At 56.3% G+C, this 14,712-nt stretch overlaps 2 protein-coding genes across 2 annotated transcripts; one reads left to right on the forward strand and one right to left on the reverse strand.

The window, feature by feature from the left end:
- Positions 1-5,266: 5,266 nt before the first annotated feature.
- Positions 5,267-9,988, forward strand: IL27 (interleukin 27; the record flags this gene model as incomplete). Its single annotated transcript, XM_082644523.1, has 5 exons — positions 5,267-5,297; positions 7,365-7,537; positions 7,622-7,720; positions 8,601-8,759; positions 9,654-9,988. 5 exons carry the CDS (start codon positions 5,267-5,269, stop codon positions 9,903-9,905), a joined length of 714 nt encoding a protein of 237 aa, XP_082500649.1. The 3' UTR covers positions 9,906-9,988.
- A 73-nt stretch (positions 9,989-10,061) lies between these two features.
- Positions 10,062-14,431, reverse strand: APOBR (apolipoprotein B receptor). The gene is made up of 4 exons (XM_082643590.1): positions 14,360-14,431; positions 11,392-14,034; positions 11,038-11,300; positions 10,062-10,947 (listed from the first exon to the last, which is right to left on the reverse strand). Exons 1-4 carry the CDS (start codon positions 14,414-14,416, stop codon positions 10,878-10,880), a joined length of 3,033 nt encoding a protein of 1,010 aa, XP_082499716.1. The 5' UTR covers positions 14,417-14,431; the 3' UTR covers positions 10,062-10,877.
- Between the last annotated feature and the right edge of the window lie 281 nt (positions 14,432-14,712).

Consider the following 14,712-nt stretch of genomic DNA (forward strand, 5'->3'; position numbering starts at 1 on the left):
AAATGAGGAGCCATGGGAATCAGTGAATCAGTTGTGCAGTTAGCCTGTTGGGGCCCAGGACCAAAACTGAGGTAGAAGGAAGAAAAGTGGGTGAGCAGAAACATATATGTTGTATACATTCTTTTGCTCAGATCAGATGGTACATAAAAATATAAGCTGTGAGTGTGTTCCATTCCTGGGGAGTGAACTGGGGGGCTCAAATGCAGGGTTCAGGATAAGTAAGGGACACAGCAGTCAGGGGTGGTTGAGACCCCAAAGTGGCTGCCAGGTGAGGGCCCCCGGATTGGGTGGGGCCCAATGTCAGCCTCAGAGCTTAGGACTGCTGGAGGACCTGGTGTCTGCCCAGGGCCTGCCTGCCTCTCTCAGACACCTGGCAGGGCCTGGCCTGGGGCTCAGCCCGGAGTTTGTCTCCATTCCAAGTCCTCTGCATAGGGAGGCTTGATGAAGCCCCATCCAGCTTAGGAAATGAGTCCCAACCAGTGGTCCTCAGAGCTGAGGCTGTCCACACTGTGGCCCAGGGCCTGATTGGCTGTCTCCCTGAGGCATCTGCTTCTGGCCGGAACTCTGCTCTGATGCATGTCTCTGGGTTACCAGGTGCCTTCTGCCTGGGGCCCCCCACCTGCACCCTGTACCTATTTGAACTTCCTAAGCTCTAACTGCAGGCTCTTCTTTACCCTCTTCCTCCAGCTCTCCTTTGGCTTTTCTTTGCCCATTGATGACAACCATCCCAAGTATTTATTAATGACAACTAGCATTTCTTGAGAGCTTCCTTGTGGGTCAGGCCTTATACTAATACCAATAGCTAAAACCTACGGTCTTGCCACGTGCCAGCCCCTCTTCCAAGCACTTTATAAACAATAGCTCATTGAATCCTCTAAACAGTCTTGAGTATGGATTATTTTTCTCATGTTATAGATGATGAACCTAGGCACAGAGAGGTTAATTAACTTGTGTAAGATCACACAGCTACTCAGTGGCAGTGCCAACCATTTATATGCATAATCGTCACAGCTGTCCTATCTGGCTGGTAGGAGTAGCGTCCCCCGCCGGGTAGAGGAGCCAAGCACAGGGAGGTTTCCTGCCTTGACCAAGGTCACCCTGGGAAAGTGCTGGAGCTGTGAAGGGTCCGTCTGACTCCCCAGTGGGGTCCTGACCCTTGAAGCCCTGTACCTTCCCAATTTTGCCTTCACGTCTGGGCTGAGAGGTGGGCAGGGCTGGGATCGCGGGCTTCATTTTCCAGATGGGGAAACTGAAGCCCAGTGTGCTTGGGCAGAGCAGAGCCGGGACTTGCACCGGGACTTTTCACCCCCAGGCTGGTGTTTTTTTTTTCTCTGCAGCCCTGCCTCAGGAACTCTCTTCCTGGCACTCAACAGACCTGGCTTCCCACCTTCTCCTCACACCCTGCATAGCTCAGTCTTCCTGCCCCTGCATTCCTGTGTCATTTACATAGAACACCCAGCGATGAACATCTAGTCCCTGGCAAGGTGCCCCCTGCACTCCCTTTCTCTCAGCCCTCCCCGCACCGCACTTGCCTGCCGTGGGTTTGAGAGTGCCGTGGAGGGGGTGGGGCGCGTAGGGAAAAAGAGGTGGGACCGAGCGTGAGAAATCCTTTTCCCCTTTCAGGCTCCTCCCACCCTGCCCCTGCAACCCCAGGGTCAGTAGTCCCATAAGAGACGCCGTATTTAGAGGCGGCCCCCAAGGTGGGTGGAAGGGGGTGGGGCACCCAAGCTGCCTTGCTGCGGCCTTGAGTGCACGCTGCAGAATAAACCCTAGGTGTGGTGTGCAGCAGGGCGCATGCGTACAATGAGTCCAGTGATTAGGGCTGGAATGCGGGGCTTTATTCACCTCTACTCTCCTAGGAGCGGGTGGGAGCTGTGCCTAGCCTCAGGGTCTCATCACTCGTGTTTGGGAGACTCAGAGGTGTGGCCCCAGCTCCAGCCTGGCCTCACCTCCCCCCAGCCTTCCCACCTTCCCTGAAGCCCATCTTAGTTTCACCGAGGGGTTAGATCTCAAAGCTGAGATCATGGGGCCCAGGGTTTCCCCTCGCCAGCCCAAGCTGAAAATGAGGGACTCGAGTTCCAGTCTTCATTCTGTCACTGATCTGCTGTGTGACCTTGAACAAGACTTCCCCTCCCTGATTCCATCCTGATGTCACATCTGAGGCTTCTAACTTCTGCTTCCTGAACTCAGGATTCCCATGCAACCCCATGGAGTGCCCCACACGGTCAGAGCTGTAACAGGGCTTGGAAAATAATCAGAAAAATTGGTGGATGGTTCCTTTCTCTCTCTTTTTTTTAATCATCTGGGTTTTAATTTCTCTATGTAATAATGGTGGCAGCATTTGAAAATTGTGATCACTTTTCAATGAGGAAACTGAGGTCCAGAGTAGGCTAGTGACTCACCTGAGGTCACCAGAAGGGTTAGCTGCACACCGGAGTCTACAGCCTTTTCCAGCAGTTCTCACCCCTCACCACATCCCTTCCATTTCCTGCTGGCTCCAACCCGAGCCTCAGCCACCAGCCAAGATCCACTTGTGGAAACAGGCCCAGGGGGAGCAGAGATGGGCCCCATCCTCTAAGGATATGGACAGAGGCTGACACTGCCCTCACTGACCCTCTGGCTTTTTGCCAAGGAGCTAAGATCGTCAGCCCACAGCCATGCAAAGCAGCCCAGGTGCCTCCTTACCCCACTCAGCACCTGACTGAAGCCTTGGACAGACTGGGAGAAAGCTGACTGTGAGACTTCAGGGCTCTGGCTGCTCCCAGACCTGCTGTTCCATCCAGGCAATTTACAGCTCACCAGCCATGAGCAGAACCTGGATTAGACACTTGTGGCAGAAGACAGATTTGTTCAATGATTTATTGAGAACCTGCTGTTGTTAGCTACTGCGGATACATCAGTGCACAGAACAGGCAAAAATTCCCATCTTTGTGGAACGCATATTCTAGTGCATGGAGACAGACCAAAAAAAAAAAAAAGAGAGAGAGAGAGAGAGAGAAAGAAAATGTTCAATATCTAAAAATGTTTGATATCTAAAATGCTATGTAGAAAAATAATGCAGGGAAGGGGATAGAGAGTTCCAGGGGCAGGGCTGCCCTTTTTCAGGGTAGTCAGTGAAGACCCCATTTATAAAGGAGATATTTGAGCAGAGTAGTAAGGAGAGAGTGAGCTTTGCAGATATGAAGAAGAGTGTCCTAGGCAGAAGAAACAGCAAGAGCAAAGGTCCTGAGGCAGGAGCATGACTGGAATGTTCTAGGAGCAAGGAGGAGGCCAGTATGGCTGGAGAGGTATGAGTGAGGATAGAGTGGGCAAGATAAAGAAATGTGAAATGTCCATTGGAAACAAGATTTATGGCAGGAAGGGATGAAAGGGGGAGAAAGCCCATGCCAAGAAGTCTGGGCACAGAGAAGGCTGGGGAAAGAGAACTCTGGAGAAAGCAGTGAGGGCATTCTAGTCAGGGAGACCAGCTTGTGCAAAGGCAAAGAAGCAGTTGGTGGAGCAGGGAGGGGGACGACGCTGGAGGAGTCAGCTGCAGCCAGACTGAGAAGGGCTGAGAAGCAGCAAGGGCTGGGAGGTCTCTGAGAAGGTTGGGAAGGCCAGGAGCTTGTAGTCAGAGAGTGGGATATGGGGTTCAAAGTTTGAAAGGTAAAGCAGTTCTGGATGATGGCAAAGAGTCAAGAGCGGCTGTGGTCGGAGGGGTGAGTGGGTGGCCATGCCTCGTGGACAATGGCAGGACTTGGGGATGTGAGGAAGACCAGCCAGGGCCTCTGCCTGTCCTCACCATCAGTCTGAGGATGGATGGGACCCCACAGTGAGGAGCACGAGCTGCATGACATGTGGGGGAACGGCCTGCCACCACTGGGGGGCACTGTAACGGAAACTGGTCTGGGCTAGGCAGGTGCCAGCCGCTCTTCCTTTTCCTTCTCCTCCTGCAGCCCGCTGGGATTGCTCCCCCACTGGTGCTGGTACTTCCCTGACAGTTGGTCCCAGGCGGCCCTGCCCAGGCACGGCTGAGGAGGTAGGGTATAGGAAGGGGAAGCCCCCTTGGTTTCTGTCTCACAGCAGGGACCCAGCAGGGAAACCCCATGGGTCCTAAAAGGAAAGTGGCAGCAGTGGGCTTGGGGGAAGACCAAGAAACCCCCATCTTCTCCCTGAAGATGGGAAATCCAGGGTGGGGCTGAGGGCGGGGCTGTGCTGGAAGGAAGATCTGTAACCAGCCCTGATGGCCCCTGACAGCCGTCTGTCTACAGAGCAGAAACACCAGAACTATCCTGGGACCTGGCTGAGCCCTGATCCTGACCTCAGAGAACCCCAACCTGGCCACAGACTGAGCCCTGACCCTGGTCATCAACTGAGCTCTCATCCCAGCCCAAGCCTGATTCCTGACCTGAGTCACAGGCTCAGTCGGAACCTTGGCTGCAGACTGAGGTCTGTGCCTCATTTGGACTGAGCTCTAAGCCCAATCCTAACTGGCCCCTTGCAGAGCCCCCAGGTCATTGATAGCTCTGACCCCAAACACAGGCAGAGGCAGGATGTTGGCCCCAGACAAAGCTCTGAGTCCAGCCCTAGACCAAATCCTGATCATAGTTATAGACTGAACGCTAATCCTAGATCTGCCTCTGGCTGAAGTCTGAGCTTGGCCCTGAATGAACGTGTTCTCATCCAGCCCTGACCCTGACTATAGACTGAACTCTGACTCTGCCCAGACTGAGACCCCACCGCCTCACACAAAACCCCATCCCAGCTACCCACTGAGCCCTGACTTCCCTGGCACTCCCTCCCTCAGCCATCTGGTAAACCAGAAGAGAGTAAGGATGACTCAAAACCCCAAGTCCCCTCTAATGGGCAATCCCCTTACCTGGCCATCCGTCTTTTGAAGCACAGTGAGCTGGTGATGGCACTAGGATGATGATGACAAAGAAGAGAAACAGGAGGGGGTTAGAGTCTCTGGGATCTACCAGCAAGCAGAGCGGGGTGGCTCACCCAAGAGTGGGGAAGTGAGGGCAGGGCTGGACCTGGTAGAGCAGCAGGGAGTCAGGAGCTGGGATTGACCGAAACTCCAGCTTCTCACCACCCTCACTGCACCTCCCACCCCCTCTGGGAAGGGAAATCACATTTCCCCATTTTAGCAAGGGGTGGTGAGAGGGAAGACTGAGTGAACACAAAGCCGAAAGTACAAGCAGGACGGAAAGTGAAACCGGGCGCAGCCCCCAGTATAAGACTCCCCCTGCCCGGGAGATGGCTGTCCAAAGAGGCTGGCCCCACCATGGGCCAGATGGCAGGCGACCTTGGCTGGCGTGAGTTTGAGGCCAGGGCTGGGGCAGAGGGGTGGGGGGCTTGGCTGAGAGTGGGCAGAGGATGGGTGAACTTGCCTGCTGTGGATGGGCGCCTAGGGCTGAGGTGCTATTATGTGGGCAAGACTAAGGATACAGGATACAGCTGACTGGAGGATGGGAGTGAGACAGGCATAAACTGGGGAGAGGGGCTGGGGCAGAGGGGTAGTGATCAAGCCAGGGCTGGGCAGAGGATGGGGCAGGGCAGGTTGGTTGGCATGAATGGGGGGACAGGGTTCTATAGAAGGGTGGAAGTTTGGTGAGGGCTGGGCTGAGGATGGGAAGACTTGACTGGCATGAATGGGGGGAGTTGGGCAGGTGCTTTGACCAGGATCAGGACCAGGCGCATAAATGAAGCGTTTATTTGGGGTGAATGAGCAGGGGCCAATCAGCTTGGCTGGGAACTGGGGCTGGCTATAGGAAGAACAGCAGGAGCAGGGGGCTGGGGCCAAGGAGTCAGCAGCCTAACGGTCAAGGGTCTGGAGTTTGAAGCTTGGAAGGAGGTCCAAGCTACAGCTGGTGGCTGAAGAGCTCAGAGGCTGGAAAGAGAGCTCTGGACAGAGGAGCCGATGGTAGGGTCAGAGTAGGGACCAAGGGCTGAAAGACGGGGACAGAACCTTCAAAGGCCAGGCGAAAGCCCCAGGATTGGCTGCAGAGGGGAAGGAGAAACCAAGGGAAGGGTCTGGGGGCTCCAGAGCTCAGGCAGAAAGCAGGGGGTCAGTAGGAGACGGCACAGCTCAGTTCTGGGTGGGCAATATCCACCAGGGCCTGGGGGTGCCCACCCATAGAGCTAGGAAGAACCCCAGTCTGCCTTAAGTCTCCAGGGTGCCAGAGCAGCCCCCAAGCCAGGGAGCCTGAATGCTACAGATTGCAGGCATGACCCACCACCTGTGTTAAGTCCATGGGGGTAGTGGAAGCGCCCAGAATCTCCCCTTAGTCTTTACAGAGAGTACATTTCGAGGAGCAGAGCCCAGGGCTTAAAGGTCAAGGATGGATCGGAAAGAGGCATGGAGAGAAGGCGGAGCAGGAATAGACTTCAACTTAGTGACCAATTTTGGTTTGGGTTTCGAGGAGAATTGTGTAACTCCCTAGCGATTGCTAGATTTCCTCTCCCTGAAGAAGAAACTGCCCTCTTCCCAGAGCTCCAGCCCCACTGCCCCTCTTCCTTCTTTCCAGGAAATGCAGGGCAGGAAGCACTTTCAGAAATCAGCCAGTCTGACTCCCTCATTTTACAGATGGGAGCCTGAGGCACAGAGATAAGATGTGACTTGTTCAAGGGAAGAACCCAAATGAGAAACAGAGGTTCAGCCTCCCATTCCAGACCCTCCTCCCTCTCCTGGCACCCCGTGTTCCTCCCACCCTGCAGAGTGATCTACCTGCCTTGGGGGAGGCTGGACCAATCTGTCCTTCTGACTCCCTGGGATAGAGCCTCAGCATCATCAGCCCACCCCTGGGGCCCTGGTTCAGGCCATCAGAGCCGCCTGGCTGAGCCCGGGGAATCCTTGGCAGAACAGACCATGCCCACGCCAGGGGAGGTGGCGGTCTCCTCTGAGTTCCCTGGGGGAAGCATGCAGGCTCTGCATTTGGGCAGATCTGGAATCCCGTCCTGGTCCCCTCACCCTCTGGCTATGTGCCCTTGGGCAAGTCAACCTCACTGAGCCTCACTTTCCCCATCTGCAAAATAGGGAGAATAATAGCACCCAGGCTGCCACATACCCTTGTGCAGTTTGTTCACTGAGAAAGACACTTGGCCAAGGGACATAGTGAGGTTCAAGATCCAGCCCGAGATCTGCTTGCAAAGGCGGGCACTCTGTGCAAGACTGTGTCTGCCTGGGGGAAGGGGCACTTTCCTTTCACTGTACAGAGATGCCATATGGTGTCTCAACAGCTTGTTAGTGGCTTTGAGGGGTCAGTGAGATGACACAGAGCGTGCCTGTAGCACAGGCTCAGAAAAGGCACGGTCCTTTCCTTTTCCTGAGTTCTTCTCCAGCTCTTCCCCTCATCTCGCCCACCCCCTCCTCATTGCTCCAGGGCTCAGCCTTTTGCTACTCTCCTTGCTCCTGGCTCGCGCTGGTGTCTGGGGATTCCCGAGGCCCCCAGGGAGGCCCCTCCGGAGCCTGCAGGAGTTGCAGAGGGAGTTCAAGGTCAGCCTGCATCTCTCCAGGAAGCTGCTCTCCGAGGTTCGGGTCCAGGCCCGTGACTTTGTGAGTCTCCCTAATGCAGCTGGCTCTGGGGATGGGAAGATCCCCAATCCCCTCGGGCCCCCACTAAAAGACCTTGCCCCATAGGCTGAATCTCACCTGCCAGGAGTGAACCTGGACCTTCTGCCCCTGGGAGAGCAGCTCCCCAACGTTTCCCTGACCTTCCAGGCCTGGCGTGGCCTCTCTGTGAGTGGCGGACTGGCGCGGTGGGACAGGCAAACTGGGAATAAGGCTGGGTTGCAGGGATGGAGATAAAGTTGGGGATTGAATTGAAGATGGATTTGGGGATAAATTGAGGGAGAGAATCTGGATGTGGCTGGGTAGGTCACTGAATATAAAGATGAGGCTGGAATAAAGAAATGGCATTAGGAAGAAGGTAAGAATGAAGCTGAGCAAGGAAAGATGTGGGGATGGGAAAAGAATGGGATTGGGGTTAGAGATTGGTATGGAGGAGGCGTGGAGTTGGTATTATGAGTGAGAATGGTAAGAGGTTAGGGATGGGAAGAAGGTTGGAGATGAGAGTGAAAATGAAGTGGGGGATAGAGAAAGCATGGGGATCGCTGGTGAGGATGGGATGGAATGGGGGTGGGTAGAGTTGGAAATGGGATGGAGAGATGGTGACATTGAGGCTGGACACAAGAAAGAGGGATGGAATTGGGATAAGAATGGGAACAAGGATGGGAAAGAAGTTGAAGACAGAATGAAAACAAGTGAGGAGATGGAGATGGGGCGGGGCGGTAGAGAAGGGAATGGAATGGGGTTGTGGGTAGAGAGTGACAGAAGGATGGAGATGGGGTTGGGGGTTGGAGATGAGCTCGGGTGTGACTGAAAATGAGGTTGGAAGAGGAGATGGGATAGAGATCAGAGACAGTGGAGATGGGAATGGTGATGAACATAGGAAGGGAGTAGGGATGGAGATGGGGTTAAGGATGAGAAAAGATATGGGGACGGAATGGGGATTGGAGTTCATGCTGGGAATGGGACCCAAATAGAGATGGGGTTGGGTTTGAAGTGGGTCATCCTTGGCCTGCAGGCCTTTCCTGATGCCTTCCCTCCCCTTCCACAGGACCCAGAAAGACTCCGCTTCCTCTCCATGGCACTTCACCCCTTCCATACCCTGTTGGGAGGGCTGGGGAGCCAGGGGTTCTGGACCAGTTCACAGAGGTTGAAGCTGTGGGCCATGAGGCTGGATCTCCGAGATTTGCAGCAGCATCTCCGCTTCCAGGTAGAGTGCCCACCCACCCTCCTCGACCCCCAGAGACTAACACTCAAAACTGAGGCTCATGGGTTCCCTTTTAAAACACCCCCTGCCCAGAGGTAGGATAAGTCTGGAAGGAGATGCTCCAGATCCTCTGAGTGTGTGTGTGTGTGTGTGTGTGTGTGTGTGTGTAGGTGTACCAGGTCCTACCTCTGCCCCCTGAAACTCTGCCTTCTCTTGGGGTCTTGGTCTTAAATGAGAGAAGCCAGGACAGCATCTGGCATCAGCAGGCCCTACATCAAACAAAGTACGTTCCCTTCTCCCTCATCCTCTGACATCACCAGATTCTCCTGAACATTTCAAAGGGAAATAGGAATTTTACCCTTAATAAAAGAATAGAAAATGAAAACAGCATAAAAACTAACCATATCACCTTTCTGCCCATTTCTGATCTTAAGATGACGCTTAAGAGAGGAACTTCCAGTTCCCTGGTGGCCTAGTGGTTAGGACTCCAGGCTTTTACTGCCAGGGACCGGGTTCTATCCGTGGTAGGGGAACATTCCGAAAGCCCCATGGCACAGCAAAAAAAAAAAAAAAAAAAAAAAAGAGAGAGAGAGAGAGAGAGAGAGAGAAAGAGAGGAACTTCCAGAGCCCCCAATCCCCCGGGCAATCCTGGATGAGTGAGAGCCAGCTCCATGAGTACCATCTTGCTCTGTGACTTCCATTTTTTTGAACCAAAAAAAAATCAGGCAGCTCACATGAAATGATGACATAATAGAAGATGCGAAGTAGGGGTTGTCCAGGGAAATCATGCCCCTGTGGTCTCTGATGTCATTCTGCACCACTGGGCACATAAAGAAGCAAGGATTCACTCAGGGTCTGAGGCGGGCCATTCTCTGACCCATGGGTCTCTCCCCACAGGTGCTGGCTGCAGGATTCAACCTCCCTGAGGAGGAGGAGAATGAGGAGGGGGAGGGGCTGCTCCCAGGGGCTCTGGGCGGCCCCTTGCAGATGTCAGCCCAGGTGTCCTGGCCCCAGCTCCTCTACACCTACCAGTCGCTACACTCCTTGGAAATTGTCTTGTCTCGGGCGGTGAGGGACCTGCTGCTGCTCTCCCAGGCTGGGAACCCAGCCCAGGCCTTGGGGTTCCCCACACCCAGCTCCCAGCCCTGATGGAGGCTGACTTCTTAGTCCCTTCCCTCCACCCATCAGGACTTGAGGACTGGAGTCTGGGCCAGCAGACAGGCTCTGGCTCATCTGCCTTAGACAAGGCACGACTCCACTGGTCTCCCGCCCCAGACCCTATCCAATAACTTAAGGCCCCTCCAGTCCTTGCCAGATATTTATTTCTTAGATATTTATTTATTGTTTAGAAAAACGGTTTATTTATTGTTTCGGGGACCTGCTAGTCATCCTCAGACTAGGCTGCCATGCTGGGTGCTTAATAAAGCACTCTCACCCTCTCTCTGCCTCGGCTTCTTTTCAGAGAAGGGGTGTCTGACATGCAAAGGGGCCCTGGAACAGAGTCTGCAGCTTCTGGTTACCCTGGACTCCCCTCTGACCTTACATTTTTGGGGTTCCTGGCCCACCTTCCCCAACTCTGGCTCGTTCAACTGGTGGCTGCCGTAGTAACCAGCAGAGTTCTGAGACTGAGCTCCCATGTTGGAAGCTCAAGGCAGCTGGTCTGCTTCTCTTTGATTGCAAATGGAGCGCCACTGGCCCTCCTGACCTCTTCCTCGAGGCCGGCTTCAACCCCAGAGGTTTGCGTTAGTCCTACACAGCTCTCCAGGGACTGGTGGGGGGTTGAGAATGGGGGGCGTCGAGGAGTGGGCACAGTAGAGAGGGAAGGCCTTGGGGAGAACTGTCTCTGTCCTCACTCAGTCCTCCAAGCAGCTGAGACAGGTTGGGGAGGTAGGCAAGGCAGGCCATCAGAGAGAGATGACCCCAGCGGGGCAGTGGTCCACCAGCCACATTGGAGAGTCAGACTCCTTAAGTTCATGGTTCTCGCAGACATCTGGTTCTGTCTGCTCCGTGAATGACACACCAAGAAACTAAGGCCCAGAGGGTGGAAAGGATGCGTCCAAAGCGGCAGAGGGAGTCAGGCTGAGCAGGGTTCAACCCAGCCTTCTGAGCCTCACATCCCAGTCACTGGGGCTTTGGCTGGCCCAGCCTGGCTCGCAGCTCCTGCATCATGCCAGGGTGTGCCAGGCCAAACCTGCAGACGGAAGACAGGCCGTGGGAGCTGGTGTCCAGGTGCCGTCAGCCTCCTCCCCATCCCAGGCCGGTCACCTCCCCCTGTGCTTACCTCTGTCCCAGGGGCCTTCTGGCTGGCAATGGAGTCCCTTCAGGGCTGGAGGAGCTTGGCTCCGGGGCGTGCTCTGGCTCGAGAAGTCTCTGTTCGGGGGCTACCAGCTCTTCCTCCGGTTGGGGGCTGGGAGGCTCCTGCGGTTGCTCGGGGGCGGGGGTCCGTCGGAAAGAGGGCCGGGAGCGGCGCTGTGAGGAGCTGCGGGAGAGGAGGGCTCGGCTCCTCGGGACAGAGACGTCCAGGCGAGCCCCGGGGAGCAGGGCCTACAGGGAAGAGGGCACGGGCTACCACGGGGCTGGCTTCAGCTTCGAGATTCTGCTCTGTCCAGCCCAGGACCCTACCTGGAGCCCTCACCTCACTCCAGCTGCTGTGAGCATCCCCTCTGGCGCTCCCGGTGGCCTCCCCGCATGGGCCAGGCTCAGCCTCTGCAGGGTCCTGGTTGGTTGACTGGTCCTCTTGGCCCCGGACGTCCTCCAGGCCTTCTGGATCAATCTCCTTGGCCTCTGCCTTTTGGTCTCCAGTCACCTCGATATCCTCCACTGCAAGGGGCCTTTGTGCCTCTCCCTCGGGGTGCTTGTCCCCATGCTGCCCCTCACTGCTTTGCCCCTGCTCTGTCGCTTGCCATCCTCCAGCCTCTTCTTCCCACAGTGTGTGCCCTCCTGGGAGGCCCTCTACCCTCACCACCTGGGAGCCCGAGGTAACGCCATCCATCCCCCAGCTTCCTTCTGCTAATGCGGATTGCTCCACCTCAGCCTGCTGTTGCCCGGGCTCACCCTCCCGAGTGGCCTCAGAAGCCTCTGCTTGGCCACCTCTGCCAGGCACCTCCTCCTCTGCTGAGCCCTCCAGGCCAAACTCCTGCCCACCTGTTTCCTCCCCCTCTGCAGCCTCTACCAGGTCCTCACCTCCGCCGGCTTCCTCTCTCCCCTCTGAGTCCCAGTCTCTCCCGAATGCTTCCTCAGCCTCTCTGCCGGGCCTGTCCCCAGTCCCAGGAGCCCTTCCATCCAGAGCTGCCTTATCCTCCACGATCTCGGTAGCCAAAGAATTTGTCTCCATGTCATCGCTGTCCTGGAGACTCGGAGCCTCCACCTCCAGCCTCCAGCCTCTCCTGGATGTTCTGTCTACCCCCCAGGGCACGGCAGACTCCACCTCCTCCTCCTTGGTTTCTGTGGCGTCTGACTCTCCCAATGACTGGACGGTCCCTGCTTCTGCTCCCTGCCTTCCACCCAGCTCCTGGGTCTCTGCTCCACGCCAGGCTTCCTTTACTTTCATCCACTCCTCGCCTGCCTCTGGGACCTCTGGTCGTGCAGACTCTCGGCCTCCTTCAGCTTCCGCCACCGGTGCCTGGCCTCCTGTAGCCTCCTCCTTCCCCTCTTCAGCACCTGCTTTTTCCTCCTGGGTGTTCCCTCTCTCCACATCCCTTCTGCTGTCTTCCCAGGCTTCTGCCACAGAGCTGTTAGGTTCTACATACCCCACGTTCCTGGGATATTCCTCCAGGCTCCTCTCTGTCTCCTCTCTGCTCAGGGCTGGAATGCTCCAGAGCTCTTCCTTACATGCCTGCCCTTCCTCAAGTGGCTCTGTGGGGGTCTGGGGGCCTCCCACCAGCTCAGGTTCTTGGCCTTCAGTGACTCTGTGCTCAAGGCCACCCCACCCCACCTCCAGTGCTTCTCCCCTTGTCTGAGCCTCTTCCTCACCCCTCTCCCTGCTGAACTCCTTCTTGGGCCTGGCCTCTGGGGTTGCCTCCAAGTCAACATCACCTTCAGCCTCATTTGCTACTTTGTCCTGGAGCAGCTCAGCCTCTGCAGCCCAGCAACTCTTCTGCTGTTGCTCGGCCTCCTCTGCCTGCACCACCTCCTTGAGACTGGTTTGAGCAGCCCTGATCTCCGAGTCTTGCCTCTCCACAGCCTCTTCCTCAGCCTGATCTGCCTGGCCCTCAAAGCCCTCCCCTCCCTCCGCCTCTGACTCCTGACCTTCCTCAGCTTCCCACCCTGCTGCCTGGTCCTTGGCCGCTTCTTCCACTCTCTCGGTTCCCAGGGCCTGGGTCTGTTTGGGGAAGAGGCTCACTTCAGCCTCTCTATTCTCATCCACTTCCTCCTCCTCCTGGTCTCCCTTGGAGGTCTCCTCTAGGGTCCAGACTCTCCCAGTACCCTCCGGGATCCTTTCTCCTGGGACTGCCCCATGTTCAGTCTCCCCAACCCCTGGGAGGTCAGCCTCCTCCCTGCCTGAGGTTTCCCTGTCCTCAGATCCTGCCCCTGGCTCATGTGTCCCCCGCGCCCTTGTGCTTTGGCCACCCCTTACCACTACCACCTCTTCTTCCCTCCCAGCCCCTTTGGCCCCAGGCCCCTGGATCTCCTCTGCAGCTGTCTCATCAACCCCCTGCTCTGACTCCTTTCTGTCCTCTGCCACCTTTTGCCCATCAACACTCGCCTTCCGCTCAAGCTCCTTGTGCCAGGTCCCTTCTGACTCTGCCCCTCCAGCCACCCCTGGCTCTGTTGTCCTGACCTCTTCCTCATCCTCCTCCCGTTCCCATGTTCTCAGTGTCTTCTCTCTCTTCACTTCCTGCTCATCGGGCTGCTGACTCTCCTGGGCTTGGCTACTCCTGTCTCGACCAGCCTCAGACCCTGCATCAGACTTCCTTCTGGGCTCCAGGGGGATACTTGGATGCTGGCATCTAGTGGTCGTGGCTGCCTCCCAGGCCCCAGTGTCCTGCCTATCTGCTTGAGACCCATGGGAGCTGCCTTGTCCCCCACCCCAGGTCTGTTCTGTAGCTGAGCTTTCCTCCTGGCATCTTCCAGCCTCTCCAGGCCCTCTCAGCCCTCCATCCCCCTTGCTTTGGCTGCCTCCAAGGCCCTCCATGGCCTCCTGGGCTTCCTCCTCTACCTTGCCCCCAAGGCTTCTTGCAGCCACCTCCCCCATTTCCTCAGCTGCACACGCCTCCTTCCTCTCTGCAGTGGGGACATCATCTCCCATAAGGTAGGAGACAAAGGTGCTGAAAGACTCCTGGAAGAAAAGAGGGATGGGGACAAAGGTATTAAGGGGAAGCCCAGCCCTCTCCCTCGGGGCCCTGGGCCAGAGGGACTCGGGAGAAGGAAGAGGGGTTCTAGGATCTAGAAGGAGGAGGGAGACAGGATCTGCAGGAGGAGCAGGAAACGGCCTAGATTAGAGGTGTGTGGATGTGTTTGTGGAGATGAGGGGATTGAAATCCAGAGAAGATCGGGCTCGTGGGGAAGGAATCTTGAGTCTGAGGAGAAGCTCAAAGGGAGAAAGGAAGGTGAGGCCTGAGGGAGCAGGGTGAAAATCTCTGGCCTCTCTTTGCCCCTCTCACCAGTGCCCCCCTCAAGGCCTGATGCAGCCCAGGGAGATGTAGCCGGAGGAAATCCATCCTGTCTGTCTCTGTCTGTGTGTCCAGAAAGCTGACAATGATTGTCCCCACCCACCAAGCCAGTCTTCCCCACGACCCAAGACACTTCCTCTTCCCCTGTCTCTCCCTGACGCACCCCCACCCCAAGCCCTGCCCACCTTCTGCAATGCCCACAGCTGCTTCCAGCCCAGGCTGGGAAGTGGGTGTATATCACACAGGGGACTCAGGTGGTGTACATTCGGAGCTAAAGGGCAAGGGAGGAGGACTGAAAGGAAAAAGCAGGAGCAGGAGACCTCAGAATTGGGGAGGGGGGAGGG

Source organism: Mesoplodon mirus, assembly GCF_964341445.2.
Source record: "Mesoplodon mirus genome assembly, chromosome: 15".
Classification (NCBI taxonomy): domain Eukaryota; kingdom Metazoa; phylum Chordata; class Mammalia; order Artiodactyla; family Ziphiidae; genus Mesoplodon; species Mesoplodon mirus.

Bases quoted from the DNA above. Each gene is read 5' to 3' on its own strand.
- APOBR (XM_082643590.1), bottom strand. From the start codon at position 14,416: ATGGATTTCCTCCGGCTACATCTCCCTGGGCTGCATCAGGCCTTGAGG. The intron at 14,035-14,359 runs GTGAGAGGGGCA...CTTTTCTTCCAG, and splicing joins AGGCCTTGAGGGGGGCACTG to GAGTCTTTCAGCACCTTTGT. The intron at 11,301-11,391 runs GTGAGGGCTCCA...TCTTCCCTGTAG, and splicing joins CTCACAGCAGCTGGAGTGAG to GCCCTGCTCCCCGGGGCTCG.